The 21,574-nt window shown below is 36.0% G+C and overlaps 2 protein-coding genes across 4 annotated transcripts in view; both read right to left on the reverse strand.

The window, feature by feature from the left end:
* Positions 1 to 11,919, reverse strand: part of LOC123526433 (polypeptide N-acetylgalactosaminyltransferase 2-like) — a 47,528-nt gene extending 35,609 nt beyond the window's left edge. Inside the window, exons 1-3 of the mRNA XM_045305580.2 lie at positions 11,633 to 11,919; positions 1,938 to 2,077; positions 896 to 994 (exon numbers count right to left, since the gene is read on the reverse strand). Of these exons, the coding sequence (XP_045161515.2) occupies positions 896 to 994; positions 1,938 to 2,077; positions 11,633 to 11,764 (371 nt within the window). The 5' untranslated portion in view covers positions 11,765 to 11,919. The remainder of the gene's footprint in view (positions 1 to 895; positions 995 to 1,937; positions 2,078 to 11,632) is intronic.
* A 5,379-nt stretch (positions 11,920 to 17,298) lies between these two features.
* LOC123526428 (mediator of RNA polymerase II transcription subunit 6-like) overlaps positions 17,299 to 21,574 on the reverse strand; it is a 43,635-nt gene continuing 39,359 nt past the window's right edge. For all 3 annotated transcript variants that reach the window (XM_045305567.2, XM_053520701.1, XM_053520700.1), the window contains exon 8: positions 17,299 to 20,239. In XM_045305567.2, coding sequence (XP_045161502.2) covers positions 20,118 to 20,239 — 122 coding nt within the window. In that variant the 3' untranslated portion in view covers positions 17,299 to 20,117. The remainder of the gene's footprint in view (positions 20,240 to 21,574) is intronic.

Raw genomic sequence — 21,574 nt, forward strand, 5'->3', positions numbered from 1 at the left:
CTGGAAATCTACATTCAGAACAGCAACAAATACATACTGAGGAAATATATGGAAAGAGGAACTTGCACTTAAGCCATCTACAAAATATCTTCAGATACAAAAGGATCCTGTCAGTAGTCCGCACAACCTATGGAAAGTCACAAAATCTAGACCACATGAAATTAGACGAGCAGAGATCAAAGCTAGACTACTTACTGGAACATACATACTACAGAGTAACACTGCTAGATTTAACCAGAATGCTGTCCCGGCAACCTGCAAATTATGCAATGAGGAGGACGAAACTAGAGAACACCTTTTGGCTCGTTGTAATTATTTTCAAAGCATTAGGAAGAACTTGTCTTGGAAAACTGAAAGACATTCTAAATGATGAAACCTGGTTTAAGGTGATCAGAAACAATGAAAACATTCTTATTCAGACTATTTTAGACTGTACACGTTTCTCTAACAGATCATTTTCACTTGCAGACAAAGCAGATATGTGACATAGAACGCTGGTCCCAGGCTTATATCCAGCATCTGATACAGCTGAGAGTCCAGACCACCTGTAGTAGTAGTGGGCATCTAGCATATACATGCCCAAATAATAAAATGAATGGTCCTCCAACTTAATTAACGGGCATTTTGTATCTGACCTAGTTCTAAATTGATGGCCGACATAAGGGTATAAGTGTATATATATTAATAATGATATTAGTTGTATAAGTTAAATAGTAAGAGATAGAGACTGTGAAATTGTATCAAATAAAAACTTATTCATTCTCGGAAAGGGAAGTGCGCCGAAGAAGAACGGCGGAACCTACAAGACAACAACAACAACAACAATGGCAAGACTGCATTTTTTGACTGGCATCAAAATTCAGATTACCATGGAAACTTATATCAGTTACCTTACCTGTAAATAGTTTTCAGTAGATCTATTCTCAAGTGATTGTTGAAGTAGATGATAATACTGGTCTGTAGAGATATAACACTTTCTTTTGTTGACAAACACCTGTTGAGAAAACACACAAAGAATCATAGATGTCTCTGACATAAATGGAGCTGCATTTAGTAAATTTTATTTTCAGACATAAACAGTCACACAATAAAAGATACTGTGGGGTGAAATAACGCTGTATGCATCACAATTTAGGGTACAACACTCTGACAGTGATATCGTTTTCAAGAACAGCAGAACCCCTAAACCGGACTACCTTGTGATAAAGCTTTATGATCTACATGTAGTCTTGCGAATTTTATTGTCTGATTTTTAAGGATAAAAAACAACATATCAGATTTTGGAGGTATTTATTAATGAATTAATGTAAAATCATTTAATTTCGTGGGCATGAACTTTCATGGTTTTGGTCAAAGCGGCAATTTCGTAGGGATATGAATTCATGGATTTCAACTTTTTTGAACATATAATGAATGGGAATTTTAATTGTTTGTTGTTGGGATTAAATTTCGAGGATTGGCTCAACCACGAAAATTAGTCCCCCACGAATATTAATGATTTCACAGTATATATTTCTTTTGTCAAAGTCATCCTTCATTCAAAATGATATGGTATCCAGATTTCAGAGGTCAAACATATAGGACAGTATTTCTGACTGTAAACAGTCCAAGTAAGAGAGCTTTCCAGTTTAAAGGCGAATCTGTTTGGAGGGACTCTTCTTGATAAAAGTTGTTGGTCAAATTAGACATCGTCTTTATCAAGTAAAGAAAACAAATTTCACTGTTACAGCAGATAAAGCTTACATGTGAAAAAAGATCCTTACATTTGTGTCACTCCACACTGTAAGATCCTGTGTTTGGAAATTTAGGCCTGAGGGTCTTTAGGACCCTGAGAGAATGAACTACTGGAAATGGAAGACCAGTAAATATATATATCATGTGACAAAATAACAAAAATATTTCTTTGCTTCCTCTTCCATTAGTTAAACAATACTTACACTGCTGGCCTGGTATCTGGTAGCTGTCTGTGAAGAGCAGTGAGGTTTCCATCATACCTAACTTGCAAAGGATCTACACCTGGTTCACTCACTGCCAAAAACTTTTCCACTTCAAACTGACCCAAATCTACCACAAATTCCTAAGAAAGTGATTACAGAACTTAAGACATTGATATGAGTTGCACCATGAGAAAACCAACATAGTGCGTTTGCAACCAGCATGGATCCAGACCAGCCTGCACATCCACGCAGTCTGGTCAGGATCCATGCTATTCGCTATTGGTTTCTTTCATTGCAATAGGCTTTGAAAGCGAACAGCATGGATCCTGACCAGACTGCGCGAATACGCAGGCTGGTCTGGATCCATTCTGGTTGCAAACGCACTGTTGGTTTTCTCATGGCATGACTCATATCATTTGGACAGTATAAATCTTCATTATATTAAAAATATGTGTTATGCAAATTTGCGACAATGCTCCAGAGTTATGTAGAAGAAGCTTAAATTTTTCAGGGTATATCTCAAAATCTGATCTCTGAGTAACTTTTGAACAGGTATATAAGTTTTGAAATATTTGTTACAAAAACAAACTGTTTATAAATATCAAACAACAGTCATTATGTATTGGGTATTCCAAATTGCCATACTTCTTGTTTCAATTCTATACAAAAAGTTGTTTCTTTATATTTTGTGCTTCTCTTTATCTTTCATCACCTTGAAATATATGTTATGCTACATTGTAGTTATAAGACACTGTAACACATAATATTATTAGGTTATTTAACATTGTTCAGTACAATACGGAGATATATTTGGACGAGTACCCAGCTGAGAAAACCATATTGGACGAGCCGCTAGGCGAGTTCAATATGGTTTTCTCAGCTGGGTACAAGTCCAAATATATCTCGTATTGTACAGTACAATATTAAATAACCTTTTTATTCTTTATCTATTTTATCTTACTGTAATAATAGTTTAAATTAAAAACGTTTCACTGAATACTGTATTCCTGCCTTTTCTAGTTGTTCCCAGCTTGGTATGAGTGCAAATATATATTATACAGAACAATGTTAGACCTTAAATAACCTTTTTATTATATATTTATTTCACTAAAGTCTTCATACGTAATATACGTAATTCATTGAAAGTTTTTTCTGCGTATCATCATTAAACAAGAGTGCCAGAATGTCACAATATACGCCCGTCACAGCAAATTTCTACTCTAGCACCTGTATTTGCAAATGGAATTTTAATTTTGTGGTTGTTTAGTAATCATTGTAAGTCATTTGTTTTGCTAAGTCCAAAAAAAACTCCTTACCAGGTAGAGATACCTTAAAATACACCTAAAATTTGAAAGTAACATCTATGTTGTACCACAGAAAAGTGGTCTTGTTTTTTTTCTACTGTCAATTATAAAAAAGTTACAATATAAGTTATTTATAGTAACAACTAAGGGAAGATAATCTTAAAAAAAAAAAAAAAAAAAATTGCAAGTCCGCACAAAAGTCTTTACCAGGTAGAGATTGGTCAAAATACACCTGATGTAGCATGCATGTTGTACTACAGAAAAGTGGTCTCGATTTTTCCCTACGACTAGTAATGAAAAAGTTACAATATAAGCTATTTATAGTAACAACAAAGGGAAGTAATTCTAAAGAAGGGAACTGCGCATGACACTTCGTCTCATGATGGTGTATAATTGTGCCAAGTTACATCAAAATCCCTCCATGCATGAAGAAGAAATGCTTCGGACAAAGTCATTCTTGTATCTGACCTTTGGCCTCTAAATGTGACCTTGACCTTTGACCTAGGGACCTGATTCTTGCGCATTACACTCCGTCTCGTGGTGGTGAACATTTGTGCAACGTTATATTAAAATCCCTCTATGCATGAAGAAGAAATGCTCCAGACAAGGTTTTCATTCTTGTGTCCTTTGACCTCTAAGTGTGACCTTGACCTTAGACCTAGGGACCTGGTTCTTGCGCATGACACTCCGCCTCGTGGTGGTGAACATTTGTGCCAAGTTATATCAAAATCCCTCCATGCATGAAGAAGATATGCTCCGGACAAAGTTTTCTTTCTTGTATCCTTTGTCCTCTAAGTGTGACCTTGATCTTAGACCTAGGGACCTGGTTCTTGCGCATGACACTCTGTCTCATGATGATGAACAATTGTGCCAACTTTCATCAAAATCCCTCCATGCATGAAGAAGATATGCTCCGGACAAAGTCATTCATGAATTTGACCTTTGACCTCTAAGTGTGACCTTGACCTTAGACCTAGGGACCTGGTGTTTGCGCATGACACTCTGTCTCATGATGGTGAACAACTATGCAAAGTTTCATCAAAATCCCTTCATGCATGTAGAAGATATGCTCCGGACAAAGTCTGTGGACGCCGCCTGCCCGCCCGCCAGGGGCGTTCCCATAATATTTCCCGTTTTTCAAACGGGCGTTTAAAAAAGTATTGGTGCAACCTCCCTACAACAGCCATTTGGCGATTTGGGTGGTAATAATACTTGGCTGAGATATTATATGCCAACAAACATTGTCAGCAAGTTTGGTGAAGATCGGATGAAAACTATTCGACTTAAAAGAGCGGACAAGGCTAAATTCCCCGTTTTTCGAGTAATTCAAGGACTATAATTAAAGAGTGCCTGGTACAATTTGGCTGGTTATCGAAATTGGCAGAGATGTAATGCCCACAAATATTGTCAGCAAGTTTGGTGAAGATCCGACCAAAACTGAATTATAGAGCAGACATGTTTTGAATGCTGACCGCCCGTCCGTTGCCATTCATAATCTTCTCCATTTTGTTTCTTAACCGTTGAATAAAAACTGCTGAGGTAGCTATTCAGACAGTTAGGGCTGATACCAATGTCTAGGTTTCGTCCGGAACGGCTTCTTTAAGCGACTTTTCAAATATTCCAACATCTGATGATCCTTTTTACTGTATTTTTAAGTTTTTGATTATTAACGAACGTTTTAATATCTTAATCAGATAGCATTGTTATCCCTTGAATCGTTTTTGTGTGTTGTAAACAAACAAAAAAACTCAAATTAAATCCAGATTTCAAGACGCCTAATCAAACCCTGTACATAGAGCACCTACTTCATCCGATTTACATTCGGAATATTTTCACGCGTTTCGGGCTTTATCGTATGTTTAACATGGGACTGTTGAACCGTCCAAATACAGAAAATACAGGATTTTTTGTACGCGCGTGCGTCCAAATACAGAAAATACAGGATTTTTGTACGCACGTGCATCCAAATACCGTAATATATTGTACGGTCACGTGTTGCAAATGAACGTTCGCGATTGGATAGATAAAATAGGTATAGAATAATATACATTATATCAATCAAAATATGTTGTTTTTTTTGTTGGGTTTAACGTCACACCAACACAATTATAGGTATTAATATGGCAACTGTCCAGCTTTGATGGTTGAGGAAGACCCCAAGTGCTCCTCTGAGCATTATTTCATCACAAGCAGGCACCTTGGTAGAACCACTGACCTTCTGTAAACCAGCTGGATGGCTCCCTCACATTAATAATTCAACGCCCAGATTGAGACTCGGTGAGGCGCAATTGATTTGAAGTCAGTGACATTAACCATTCTGCCACAGAGGCCTCCTAAAAAAAATATGTAGCTGAATTTAATAGCAACATTATGACATTGTGCCATATCTGATGTAAATGGTTGCACTTGAGTAATTTCAAGACACAAAGACAGGCACGTAACTAGGCATACGCAAATACGCACGTGCGTCATTTTCAAATCGCATTTTCAAAAAATAAAAAGTCTAAAATTTCGAAAACTGCGTTAAAAATCGATGCTTAAGGGGAGTTAGGCATTAAATTCCTAGCGATCACAGCTGAATTCTTGAGTTCTTTTAATATCTCAAAATGAGAAGATGTCCCCCACAAAAAGCCAACCACAGACCTACTTCGTTGAACCGTTTATAACCTTTCATGTATCATGTATATTCCAAATGTAAAATGTAAACAAGCCGCGAATGTTTGAAATGGCTGACTGTGGCACTTCGCCCCCTTAACGCTGACGTTTTTGAAAGCACAGAGAACCCAAAGTCTTGTAATAAAGACAAAAAAGTGGCATTGATCACTCACGAACGTGACGTCATTCTAGCGTAAGTGTTTTAACAGAAAAAAGCATATTAAATAAAAACGATAAAGCACTATAGTGTAATAAGCTTTGACGTCGACATCGTATATAGTATACGAGGCGTTGGTCAAATTGATTTGTTTATATAGTAAAAGAAAGTAAAAAAAAAAATATGTTTCGACACATGTGATAAAAAGAATAATATGCTTGTGACTTTCCACTTTAATATCTTTAAATCCTTTTTATAAAATTGATAAAATGATCGACAGAGCCTTGCATTTTATTATTTTATTCAATTCGTTTGATAAATTCAATATGAAAAAAACACTCGTGTAATATCCTCCAGGCGCATAGCTGCCTTTACGCAGATACGCTGCTGCGTAGTGAAAATCTTGCAAGCATACACAGTTCAAATTGCTAATCTATTTTGTTTCAATAAGAAGTCTAATCATGCAACGGAGATTGCTTCATATACAATCATTGCTTACTTCGTACTCTGTTTTTAAAAAGAAGAATAGCGATCTCATCGGGACAAGCAAAATGTGATCGTTAAACATATGTTACATGTTCTTTACCAGTAGGAATTATTTGTATAGCAAACTGATTTATAATAAGTTGATTTAACATGCATTGAAATTCACCAATTGTCTTTGTAGTTTTATAACAATTTATGTATAGTTTTGCAATTTATTTCGTTATCCTACTACATGTATTTGATTACTTATTTTGTAATAATCGTGTGAAATAATACAATCATACGCCATCTATGCTAATGGTTTAAACAGGCAAACTTCTGTAACAAAATTATAACACAATGTCAAAAAAAGAATGAAACAATGTTGGCTTTCAAGTTTAAAAGGAATTTTGAATAGGATATTTTTTATAATATTACAGAAATAATTTTCGCACATAATAATTATTAAGTTATTTTCAGACGTCATAGAATATCTGCTATATGTTAAATTTATAATTTACTTAAATGTATACGTAAAGGATATCGACCGAGTACAAGGTCTTCCTCTGCAGGAAAGACCTACGCACGAGCTTCTTGTGAACACCGAGAGCGCGAAGAGCTCGAGGTGTTTTGAGAAGCCCGTGTGCAGGTCTTTCCTACAGAGGCCGATGTATGAGGCTGATACCCGACTTACATACCGTCATTCCATCGGTTACGATTCTGACGAAATTTTATCACAGGCATTAGATCTCAGATGATATAATGAACTTAAAGACAGAAAGGTTTTTCTGACACAGAATATAAACATGTAAGGAATTATGTTACTTTTAGAAATTTAGAAGTTATGACGTGATAATTGTTCTCGTAATTTTGTTTATATAGGTGTAGGAAGTGGTTAAACTGCACATGCAAGACCGGGAAGGTATGTTACCCCATCAAATATTACCTGAAAGGTTTATGCAGGATAATAATTGCCTGCCTACCAAAACAGTACTTCCATATCGGTAGACAATATGAAACCTCAGAAAAGTAAAAAATATTTTCATTTTTGTAGAGCAAATTATGGACATTTTTGTGACAAAACACCAAAAACATTGCCAAAAACAATTAAAACCTTTTACTGTTTCCGTGAAGAAACTTGATATAATTTTGAAAAAGGTCACACAAATCTCGTTTTCGAAGAATTTGACGTTTATTTATAAAAGAAAATTTAAAGTATGGTGTACAATTCGCACCATTTAATCGAATCCACTACGGTTACACGTCTGTTCCTGGAAGACATTCCTGAGCACCTTATTATTGAACAAACGGGACACTGTTTCCTTGCCAGATGTGTGTCATTTATGGCTGGATTTTAGAATAACTTTTCTCGGTGTTCATCACATTGATCTGACGTGACGGGCATAAGACCAAAGTCCGTAGGTCAAAGATCAATATCACACGTGTAGGTCAAAGGTCAAGATTTCCTGAAAATATACACACATACATGTATGTGTGCTGAAAGTCTAATTTTCTCATTGAAAGAACATCGTTTTTATTCTCACTCGTAGAAGCTTGTCTACAAAGTTCAGACAAGAAGGTTATAGAAAGTCTGTCCAGTACTGATCTAAAAAAATATGTATGAGACTGTGCCCCTACTTTGAAAGAAGTGTAGTTTTAAAGAACCTGACTCAATTTTTGAAATATATACCCTTAGTATAAAAGATCGTACTGAGTGTAACTAGAAACCTATGTAAATGGCTTACTTATACTTCAAACATTTAAAGAATTAAGTGGGAGGATGTGTAGTGACAACGTATCATAAATGCAGCTGATATTTTTGAAGATATAACCCTAGATGTTTAAAAATTGTATGGAGCATTACTTGTGTAGTATAAGAGGCGCTCGTAATTATAAAACACATTGAGGACAAATGAAAAGGCACAAATCGCAACCATATATTATTAAAATCTGTGTTGCATTTTATTCAAAGTTTTAAAGTTTATTCAACTGAATAATGTTTTGATTGGAATAGGCTGGAAAATGGTGAATTGTAAAACGTTTTTCGTCTGCCTCAGTGGTAGAGCCACAGGCGCCAGACCAGAAAAAAATGCCTCTGTACATGTTATACCCTACCCCTAGGTATTCTATAAGAACCATGGTCATGAACAGGAAAATATACTTACCCGTTTCTGTCGCAAATTTCATACCTAAAACAAGCAGTTCGGTAAAAATGTAATTTGGATATCAAACAAGTGGTAATTTATCTTCCATTGTGTACTGGTCACATTACTTCAATACTTCTTATCTTAGAAAAACAACGCGTAGTTTATAGTTTTTCAACGTTTCACAAAAAACTTGCTTGAACTTCCCTGGTGAAGTTCCGTTCTAGATTACAAAACCATTGTGATTGGCTGTTGTGAGAATGTATGTCAGTCGTCATTATACTACACGTGTTCGCTAAAATGTGAAAATCAGCATAAATGTGAAAAATGAATAAAATAAACAGAACAGATGTAGACTTATGTATGATTACAAATTAAATATCATATACAAGATGGATTTCATTCATCATTTTGAATTTTAGTGTAAAATTGTGAATTTTTTAAATTCTGTTTTTGTTTGTTTATATTTTGCCTAACGTGTGCACACCGCCGTGACCTCTAGACCGGATGTTCCTTAGGGAAGGTCACGCAAGTTTTTTCTGTAACATTGACGAAAGCGTAAAATATGTTGATTATCTCAGAAATATTGAATATTGAGACAATGTGACTGGTGCACGATGGAAGATAAATTATCGCTTTTTCAATATACTAGGTACCCATGCACCGAACTGCGCGTTTAAGTTGTGAAATGTACGCTTGAAACGGGTTAGTATATTTTCCCCTTCATGACCATGGTTCTTATAGAATACCTAGGGGTAGGGTATAACATATACAGGGACATTTTCTTTTTGGTCTGGCGCCAGTGGGTAGAGCAGTCATTCTTTACTTTCACTTATCATTTTGATTTCACATACATATTTTTCCTTTCATCATTTACGGCTTTATTTGTAAATTTGGATTTTTTTCCTCATTTTGGTCAGGCATATCATGATTATCTCACCATAAAAATCATGTGATTGAAACATAATTATGTGTTTGATAGATGGTATTTAATTATTTTTCTTGTGCTCAGGTCTGGGTAGAACAGGTAGACCACTGCACGAAAATTCTTTGTTCAAAGAGGTCTTTCAGAAAAATATAGACCTCTTCCTAACAAAGGAAGAGGTATGTAAAATTATCATTTAGTCCGTGGTGACTGTGGTCACATTGTTTTAGAATATAAAATCCTATAGAAATCAAGTAATTAAATCCGATTTTATCTTATGCCATTGCCCCACAAGTCTTAAGATACTACAGTAAAATCCAGTTCACAGTGAGATAAATATCTTCTTTCTTTTATAATTGATGATTATATATTTTAATGGCGGATTAGGTAGCTAAATTATATGTAATTATATTTCAGAAGACGTTAAACTACATTCTTAAAAACAATCAGATCAAGATTTCAATGGTTTTAGATGTTGTTCAGATATATCAACTGTCACACTAAGATTTCAATATTTGTTTTACGAATCAATATGTTAGTACAATGTCTACCCAATGCTAATGTTAAAGCCTCGTATAAAACTTCTGAAAAAATACTTTTTTGGTTCGCTAAAGCTTGATATATGTTATTTAAATGTATATTTTAACATTGGGACATGAAAATATGTTCCTCACAAACCATTTTCGTTTACATAGATCAAAGAAGGGCTAAAATAGGGACATTTTAATTGTTCCTTATAACAGAAAATTTACCGAAAATTCATTTTAACTATGTTCGTTATATTAGAAGTTAACTCTGTTCACAATGATTACACTAGCGTGAAATCACAATGGCGAAGCGCGAAACTGTGAATTTTTCGTAATTTCGCTCTTCGCCATTGCAATTCCGCGTTTCGCAATCGTAATGTTGCGTTTTGTGCTTCTCCATCATGCACAGGTGATAAGAGAAGCGTTGGATCACGATCCATGACGGCAAAGCGCGAGATCACAAGCACAAAATCGCGAAAATTTCTTAATTTCGCACTTCGCCATTGTGATCTCACGCTTCGCCACCGTTATTCCGCTCTTCTCGCTTCGCTATTACGCGATGTTGAAGCACGGAATTTTGCGATCTCGCATTTTGCCATTGTGGCCCCACACGAGATCACGATAGCTAAGCATGAAATCGATAATTTGTTTTGCACTTTGCAATCGTGTCGCACTTTGCCATCGTGGTCTAGCTCTTCAGCATCACTGGGTAGGCGATACGTGAAGCACGGGATCACGATGGCAAAGCTCGAGTGACAGTAAAATTCATTTTAACAACTATCGTACATTTACTTATAGACATATCCCTTGAATGATATATCCAATCATAATGATATTTTGACAGTATATTACCTCGAAACATCTGTTTTGTTTAAATACTTGCACACATGTACATGAACAGCAGTTTACATGTGTAATATTATACGAATACAAAGTAAAACCATACATTTTATATAAAAGAAATGAGAAAAAAAGATATTTGTGCAATATTTTTGCTTAAAAAAATATGCTATTTAAAATGCACAATTTGCCGTTTTCACATTAAAAAAATAATCAGAGGAGGATACCTCGACCCCAGCATTACCTCTGCGTACTATGAAAAATGCCCCAGCTACGGGCCTGAAAGATGATCAAGAAAAATTTTGGAAAAATTGATAGACCCATCATGCTAGATTCTTATAAGTATTCATTTTTCCCTAGAACAGTAGAATCTAGGTCAGTATGTGGAACATGTTGCTGGCTGTTGGCACACACAGAAGCCACAGCTGACCCCTAAGCTTATGTCACTGTGCCTGTTCTTATCTCCGCCCTCAATCTTTAAACATCGACCAGTGTACTAAGTTTTATCAACAGTGATCAATGTAAAATTTGAAAGTTTTAATCAATAAAATATTGTTTTGGTACATGTACAATTTTGATGTGGCCGTCATATGGATCGACCGACCTGGCAACTCCAAAGATCTGGTCTTTTTATTTGATGTCAATTACAATAAACAGTATATAAGAAAAGATACATACCCCTGGCTTCAATCTGGCTTTCAAGTTTTTCACAATAAACGTATATGCATTTTTCATGAAATACAAAATCAAGACAGAAACCATAATCCCCGAACACCAGGTCAGTAACTTTCTTCTTTTTCTTGCATGCATTTTCCTTGATCATTATGCATGTAGTGACTCTGTGCAAAGTCCTTCCCTAATCTGTATTTAGATAGATATAATCACTCCCGTAATTGTCTTAATTTCTGGGGTTCTCAAATGACAAGTCATACTTTGTGTTGACTTTGTTTTGCAACGTGGACATATTGGCGGGAGAAGGGGGACAACTCTTGGTAAATTGTTGGGCAATGTCTAAACCAGTAATGTCATCTTTGTTCATTAAAAACATCCTAATTAAATCAGAACTTTACTGAGTGTAGAAAAAGTAGTCAGGAGTGTAGCTGATGCAGTATGCATGTGAATACAAAGGGAACCAATGAAATTTTTTATCTCTGTATCATGTAACAATTTAAATACAAATCTTTTATTATATATGAGAAAGAATTTATGTAATTCTTTAATACAAAGAGCTATAAAAATAAATTTATACTTCTTTGTTTAATACAATGTCATTTTGACTACGCCTCTTCATCTTGGTATAGTGGTATTTCAAAACAGTTGAAAAATAGATTACAAGTGACTCAATTAAAACAAAGTTATCAGGTTTATCTGTGGTTATGATTATAAGAGATCTTTGAAAGTGTCAGATTTTTGTAATATTGGATGGCTTAATATTGAAAACAGAGTCAAACAGCTAATGCTCAATCATGTTCATAAATTTTTAATAATAATTGTCCAGCATACATGCACAGTAACTTCTCTCTTGTCTCTAAGAAACATTCTTATAATTGTAGACATAGTGTTAACATCTTTCATGTACCTCAGGTTCACAGTTCTACATCAACTACTTTTTATTTTCAAGCTATAAATGACTGGAATAGCCTTCCAAATAACATAAAAAAATTAAAAAACAAGTATACTTTTAAAAAAGCAGTCAAAATGGAACTCATTGAATGTATGAAAAGTGCTGAAAAATCAGATTTTATCTTTTATTAGTTGTATGATATCATTTTATCAATATGTGTGCAATATTTCCTGATTTATTCTGTGATATGTATGTCATAATTGAATATAACTGTGATACTTGTAATAATCAGGGATTTCTTTGATAGACAAATACTTGTAACTCTTGATTTAGATTTTCATTTATGCTAGTAAGAGTTGTCTTTCTTAGAACAATGTTGTATTTAAAACAGCCAATATTTTGTACCTTGATAATTTTTCACAAGGACCCCATTGGAAATAAGTAGAAATACTTTATGGGTTATCCTGTGATATATATGTCACAAAATCTATTTTGATTATTATATAAAAGAGCTAGTCCATTTTTCTTTAATATCATTCTGAGATATAAGACAGCTATTTCTGTGATATAATTGAATGTATGTTTTGTAATAATGTTGGTTTTTTATAATGTGATATTTGTAATATTTGTATTCATGACATATATATTCACGAATAAATCCATCTATCTATCTATATATGGGGAAAATTTCGTCTGGCACCTCTGACTGAATACTCACCTAACTCTCACCTCTACTTTTCCATCTTACATTTCTATTCAGTCTGTTACACATTTGTAAAATATTCATCAATAGTGTAACATTTGGAGGTATAAAAAAAAGTGAATTCATATATTATGAACTTTGAGTTTCTTGCTGTAAGCGATACACCATAATTGTTAAAAGAATGAAATCTAGGTGCTTCTCTAGTCTAGTTCTCCTTTCTAAACCTCAGCAACACATAGGTGACATTGCTGGAGGGTCTATGGTTATATGGCAAAAACGGAAAATTGAATTTTCTATAGACTTTGGGATTAAAAACCCCACTGTTATTCGATCATATAAGCAGTGAAAATTGAAAACAGTTGCTGTGTTTGTATTTTAATTGCTTTTAGAGATATCAAATAGATGAAAATGCATGTTTGAGTCCCCCAAACATTTCTCTGCAGAAGGCTTTGCCCAACTAGCATTGCTACCACAGTTTTGTCATGGACCCAATGGAGGCCTAGGTGTCTCCTAGACCCTTCAAATCTTAATGAATCCACACTTCCTATTTGCCTGGTAGTGCCCAAGGTTAACGTTAGAGGGCATCTAAATCATGATTAACAGACTATTGAAAGTCACATTCCTTTTATTGTAACAGTCTCAGAAAAAATGTGCAGCCTCGACCGGGATCCAAACCTCGGACCTTCGGCTTACCGTGCCAACGCTCTACCAATTGAGCTACCAAGGCCACCCGATACGAGAACCGCTACACATCTTCCCTCTTAATGCGAGACATTGGCACTCCTGGCCAATGTCTGCCGCAGACTGTTAACCGAATTCAGATGCACACCCTAGCCAAACTGCTTCGCCCCGCATGGGCTCCAAGGGTGAGCATCCCGAACGAGCCCCCAAATGTAACAGTCTCAGGAAAAATGTGCAGCCTCGACCGGGATTCGAACCTCGGATCTTCGGCTTACCGTGCCAACGCTCTACCAATTGAGCTACCGAGGCCACCCGATACGAGAACTGCTACATTATCAACATAACGAACTAAGAGGATGCTATAAGTAAATGTTATGTATACAGAAAGGTACACAAAAAGGCAGTTCCTTCATTTGTTGTACTTTTGTCCCATCATTGTGAACATGTCATCCGGTTGTACCAATAATCTTAAAGCATCTATCTTACCTTGATCAAGAGAAATACGATGCATTCCTTGCCGACAGTTCCAGATAGGGTCTGTTAATTAAACATGTACAAGCTGTATAACTAAATGACAGGTTTATTCAAGAATTTCAGCTTTAATTTGCAAGATCTACAGATACGGTATCTTCCTTAATTAAGTAAAGGCTTCTGAGGGTGGTAGTTGAAAGGGCCATAATTCCGAAGTGCCTGGACCGATTTGGTTAGTTATCGAACTTGGTCGAGGACTTATTGGCAAACACATTTTGTTCAAGTTTGGTGAAGATCGAATGAGAACTGTTCCTCTTAGAGCACAGACAAGATTTGTGACAGGCATGCACCAAAACCTGCATCACTGATATCAGTATTTTCAGTAATTCAAAGGCCATAATTCTGAAGTGTCTGGGCTGATTTGGCTAGTTATCGAATTTAACCGAGGACTTATTGGCAAACACATTTTGTTCAAGTTTGGTGAAGGTTGGATGAGAAATGTTCGGCTTAGAGCGCCGACAAGATTGTGAGAGACACACATACACGGCCACACACACAGACAGGAGTAAATCAATATGTCTCCCACACCACTATGTGATGGGAGAGATAATAATTCAAATTTGTTCTAATATGTTATAGGGAAATGTTGCTTTTATGCAGAATAAGATATTTTGAATTTTTTTATAGTACTCCATCAACAGATAAAGCCAAAGTTGAAAAACCCTGTCAAAACCTTTGTTGACTGTAAATTCAAAAGGAATCAATACATTGTGAAAATTTAAAAAGTTTTTTATTACCGCCCTTGTACTTCTTTTACAGTGATGTATAATATAAATGGAATAGTTTTATATTTAAAGAAAAATTAAAGAAAAAAAGAACTAGTTGGAGAAAAGATGGAAAAAGACTAGGATCATGTCACTTGTTCATTCTGGTGCTGTACCAAAATCTCGGAGTAGGCAGGCAATACGTATCAGGAGATGAAGGATTGAAGCAAATCATATTGTCCCTTTTCAGCATGCTAAATTACACACATTTACTGGCTCTCCACAAAGGCTAGGGATAGAGTATTCTGACTGCCCATTTCGAAAACTTTTTCAAATCAAAACATAACCCAAAAATCTTGGGATAAGCACATTGTCTGTTTGATACAATTTATGTGTTTTAGGTACACTTCTTTTAGTTTAATCGTTTGACATATTTAAATTATTTACATTTAGTCTACCTGTAAGATGAGTTGCATTCAATATATGTTTATTATATATATGTTATTTACTTAATATGTATTAATATATTGCCTTCAGTAGCATGAAAATTTCCTGAGTAAATGGGAATTTTCAAGAATTAGTGGCTGATGAAAGTCTCTTTGTATAAAGTTGTCCACAACCAAGTGTGAAAGTGAAAACTCACAGCAATAGCAACTTAAATCTGTCACTTTGTTCTAACATGTTGTTCTGTCATTTTGTTCTTTTGTGATTGTGCTTCACCAAGTTTCCAGCAAAAAATGAAGAAAATGCAACAAGTCAGCTATTTTTGTGTTTTTGTATCTTCATTTTGATAACTTTGTTGGACAACAACAGCAATATCAAACATTTTACCAGTAACAAAATACATGGCACAATCACAACTGATTTATTTTGCAGAATGTTCATGTTAGTAGGCATTAACCATTACCCTGCTAAATTTCTATATTAATGAACTTGTCCATCTTTTAATTTGGACAATACCATTAACTCTTAAAAGGGGCACTTACCTAAAAGATACTGACCAAATGGCGAACAGTGCAGACCATGATCAGCCTGCACATCCTGGTCAGCACTGCTCGCTACAGCAGTACCTCTTGCCACCAGCAGGCTAAAGGTTAAAGCTGTGTTTTCACATTTTGCATGTGGTTGTGCAAGTCTACGAAATTACATCCCAACAATTGAGCCAAGTTCCCATTCTTTTTTTGAAAAGTGAAAATGTACAAATTCATATCCCAACCAAATAACCATTTTGCCCAAAACCACAAAATTTTATAACCATGAAAAAGTCATATGGGGCAAAAACAAAATTAAAAACCATAAAAATTAAATTATTTCACTGTATTCTAACAAACCAAAAGTTAAAAGTCAATAACAGCCAACTATATTTGTTTTCTAGCATTCATTTCAAAGTGTCTTAATATCTTGAAAGTATCAGTTAATGCAAGATGGACAAGTAAATTTAATAATTACCTCCCAGTTCCCTGTCCTTGCTCTATTCAAAACAGAAGATGGATTTTTTTGTTTTGTTTTTTGTTTTTGGTTGGATTTAATGTCGCACCGACACATGATAGGTCATATGGCGACTTTCCAGCTTTAATGGTGGAGGAAGACCCCAGGTGCCCCTCCGTGCATTATTTCATCACGAGCGGGCACCTGGGTAGAACCACCAACCTTTCGTAAGCCAGCTGGATGGCTTCCTCACATGAAGAATTCAACGCTCGGAGTGAGGCTCGAACCCACATCGATGAGAGGCAAGTGATTTGAAGTCAGCGACCTTAACCACTCGGCCACGGAGGCCCCTAGAAGATGGAGTGGTAATGTGAAGACAATATGAATTTGACACTGCAATATTAAGTAAAAATTTGTAGCATTCCTTCTTTCAATTTGATAAGTACCATTCACTGTTAAAGGGGTGCATACCAAAAAGTTACTAACTGAATGGCGAACAGTGCAGATCATGATCAGACTGGACAGATGTGCAGGCTGATCATGATCTGCACTGGTCGCAATGACAGAACCAAGTATGTTCAACATGATAAGGGATAAGTAAATTCAAACTGGAAGACTGAAGCTCCCAATGGTTAGGCAGATGTCTATGATATTTTTGACATACAATAATCTACATTTACTTCAAAACAAAAACTTAGTTTTTTCAAGAACATAAAATAATTAAAACCAAGTATTACAGTTTGATATTTTTATTCATCTTTTCTGCATTTAGGCATATCAGTAAGACAACAAAAGAGGTAATATCAATATCTGTATGACAATACTGGCATACATTCTCTTTATGAATTAAAACAAGTCTGTTGTCAATATTTGGAACATGAGCAAGAAAGACATCCAGAATGTGGTGGAAAATGGGAACATGAGCAAGGAAGATGATAATGATAATACCCCTTGTATTCATTCAAGGTCAGGTGAGGCAAACATGACAAATTTGTTAAATATGTATTGCCTTTCAGTAGAAATTGTGGGGTGTTATTTATGCCTCGATAATTAATTATCATGTCTAAATAGTATATATATAGTTACGAACATGCAAAGAGCACTGCAATGCAGAGCAATATATGCCCGAAGGTATGACCTTTGACCCATAAGTGTGACCTTGACCTTGTAGCTAGCCATCCAGAATATGCGCTCTGCATATCGTGTCAATGTGGTGAACATTTGTTTCAAGTTTCTTCGAAATCCTTCAAGGTTCAAGAGTTAAAGAGTGATGATCTTTGACCCCAAAGTGTGACCTTGACCTTGAAGCGAGACATCAAGAACATGAGCTCTACATGTCGTCTGGATGTGGTGAACATTTGTGCCAAGTTTTTTCACAATCCTTCAAGCAGTTCAAGAGTTACAGAGCAGACATGAAACACACTCAATCGCCTATTGACCCCTAAGTGTAACCTTGAGGCAAGCCATCCAGAACATGCGCTCTGCATGTTGTCTTCATGTGGTGAACATTTATGTCCAGTTTCCTTGAAATCCTTCAAGGGGGTCAAGAGTTACAGAGCAGACACGAAAACACACTTATATGACCTTTGACCCTAAGTGTGACCTTGACCTTGAAGCAAGCCATCCAGAACATGCACTCTGCATGTCGTCCTGATACAGTGAACATTTGTGTCAAGTTCCTTTGGTTCAAGAGTTACAGAGCGGACACGAAATTGCTATCAGACAGACGGACACAGGGGGTATAACATAATATATCCCTTTGGGCGTATATCAAATACCAGCTACTTATTAGCAAATGCATGTAATTATGAAAATTAATCATTTTTTTATAATTTTGAAATTTCAGACTCTTATCTATATATATGTAGAGAATGTAGGACAAATTTCCTCCAGACCAAGAGCACAAATCCCCCTTCTCATTTTGTAAAATTAAAAGAATCAACAATATCTGAAAAATAACATTTTAAGGGGATATTTATCCACTTCTAAATAGAACAAGGCAGTCTGAAAGACAGCTAAATCCCCCGCCACTGCTATGGATAGTGAAAGGGTAAACCCTTCATTTTAGCTGTGACCTTGACCTTGAACTGACATGGCTGACTCATGAATTCTGCACAACGTCTTGATGAGGTGATCATTTGACCTAAGTTTCATGAAAATCCTTCAAGGGGTTTAGGAGATACAGAGCTGAAACCTTTGACCTTCAGTTGTGACCTTGACCTTGAGTTGACATGGCTGACTCATGAGTTCTTGATGAGGTGATCATTTGACCCAAGTTTGATGAAAATCCTTCAAGGGGTTTAGGAGATACAGAGTGGACACAAAATGGAAGGCTCAAACCTGTGACCTTGACCTTGATCTGGCATGGTTGACTCATAATTTCTGCACATCGTTTTGATGAGGTAATCATTTTACCCAAGTTTTATAAAATTCCTTCGAGGGGTTTAGGAGATATAGAGCGGACACAAAATGGAAGGCTCAAACCTTTGACCCTAAGTTGTGACCTTGACCTTGAGCTGGCATGACTGACTCATGGGTTCTGCACATCGTCTAGATGAGGTGATCATTTGACCCAAGTTTGATAAAATTCCTTCAAGGGGTTTAGGAGATATAGAGTGGACACAAAATGGAAGGCTCAAACCTTTGACCTTGAGTTGTGACCTTGACCTTGAGCCGACAAGGCTGACCCATGGGTTCTGCACATCGTCTTGATGAGGTGATCATTTGACCCAAGTTTCATGAAAATCCTTCAAGGAGTTTAGAAGATATAGAGCGGACACAAAATGGAAGGCTCAAAACATTTGACCCTAAGTTGTGACCTTGACCTTGAGCTGGCACGGCTGACTCATGGGTTCTGCACATCGTCTTGATGAGGTGATCATTTTACCCAAGTTTTATAAAATTCCTTCAAGGGGTTTAGGAGATATAGAGCGGACACAAAATGGCAGGCTCAAACCTTTGACCTTGAATTGTGACCTTGACCTTGAACCGACAAGGCTGACTCATGGGTTCTGCACATCGTCTTGACGAGGTGATCATTTGACCCAAGTTTCATGAAAATCCTTCAAGGGGTTTAGGAGATATGGACCGGACACGATTTTGTTACGGACGGAAGGACGGAAAGACGGAAGGACGGACGGAAGGACAGACGGACGCAGACCATTCCTATAATCCCTCCGCCACTGCAGGGGATTAATAAATTGAAAATTATGATAAGTTGTATATTTTTATCCACTTTTGCTAAAACTGAGCAGATATTATTTTGCTTGAAGGAAGGGTAAGGAGGGGTTAAGGGGATTTTGACCATTATTTCATATAAGGAAAAAACCTTATCTACATGACCTAAATCTTTTCACATCTTTCACACATCATAGTAATATACAAGACTAATGTTAAAGCATGCGATGAGCATGTTTCTTTTGAACTTGCGTATTAGATGTACAAGTAAGTAGTCTACTTCCTTGTGTTTCATCATAGCAGTTCTCTCCCTTAGTTTATACACAGTTTATCTGCATTCCAATGCATTTTTTGCACCAATTAAAACACTTTACATCATCTTGCCAGTTTCGGTTTCTTATCAGGTGGCGGTTTCGTAGTGCTGTCTGTCTGTTTGTCGGTTACTGGTTTCTCCTGTTTCACATCCTGTTTTGGTTCCACTTTCACAGTATCTTCAACTTAAAACAAGAACAAACAATGCTGTACTCTGATACAGGAAGTATATGACATAATCAACATTTGAACAACAAAAGGTCAAGGTAAAAAAACATAGATAATTATGAAACATGAAACTACAAATAAACTAAAGATCAATCACATTGGCCAGTTACAAACAGCACAGTAGGAAGCTGGGTTGTCTTTTGTTATAAAGGGAAAATCCTGTTTTACTAAGGTCAAGAAAAACCTAGGTGTTTTAAGCAAACTGAAAATGCAAAAAAAACATACTATTGGTAGTATTGGCCAGCTGCAAAACAATTAACAGGAAGAAGGGCTGTCATTAATTTTTAACAGAAAAGGACCTGTTCTGGACATTTTGGCTGAACGACAAAGCAAAAAACAAAACAAAACAAAACAAAAAAAACCAGACATGATGAAAACAATATTGGTCATATTAGCCAGTTGCAAATCAACTTAGTAGGAAGTATGTTGTCTTTGATTTTAAAGGGAGGTCTTGTTGTTGAATTACTCTGTCATAAAAACGCAATATGATCACTACAAAAAAAATCATACTGTTATTGACCTCTTACAAGCTGGCTTACCATTTAAAAAGAGGAAGCACAGCTGACTTAAAAACTTTGTAGGAAGTTTTGAAGAAATTTAAGTAATTGTATTAAACCATAGAGATTGTTGCCAAAACAGTAAGCTTATTTCTTTAGAATTAAATTCAGCCACTAATAAATCTCCTGAACAGGAAGCATGTCTAGTTTGGTGTTTAGGTGATTTATAAAAAAAAAAAAAAAATACAAAGTTAAGGTTAAACAATTATATCACAGAAATATGAGCTGTGCCATGAGAAAACCAACATAGTGGGTGTGCGACCAGCATGGATCCAGACCAGCCTGCGCATCCGCGCAGTCTGGTCAGGCTCCATGCTGTTCGCTTTTAAAGCCTATTGGAATTGGAGAAACTGTTAGCGAACAGCATGGATCCTGACCAGACTGCGCGGATGCGCAGGCTGGTCTGGATCCATGCTGGTCGCAAAACCACTATGTTGGTTTTCTCATGGCACAGCTCAATTATGAAGATTTAATTATAATAATGATCTGTTAATAATAGTTTGCTAAAACGATAATGATCTTCAAGGTTGTTCCTGATTTTCATCTAAAGAAAATCAGATACAATATATTTGCCCAAATATTTATCCTTATCAAAATAGGGCTCAGTCCTGCATGATATATGCAATACTAAAACAAAAGCTGTCCCTAAGACAGCCAATGCTCAACTATTCGAAATATTGTCCCAGAGGCAGGAAAATGTTACCCAAAATGTTAAAATATCTGAAGAGTTTTAAG

Source organism: Mercenaria mercenaria, chromosome 1, assembly GCF_021730395.1.
Source record: "Mercenaria mercenaria strain notata chromosome 1, MADL_Memer_1, whole genome shotgun sequence".
In the NCBI taxonomy this organism is placed as follows: Eukaryota; Metazoa; Mollusca; class Bivalvia; order Venerida; family Veneridae; genus Mercenaria; species Mercenaria mercenaria.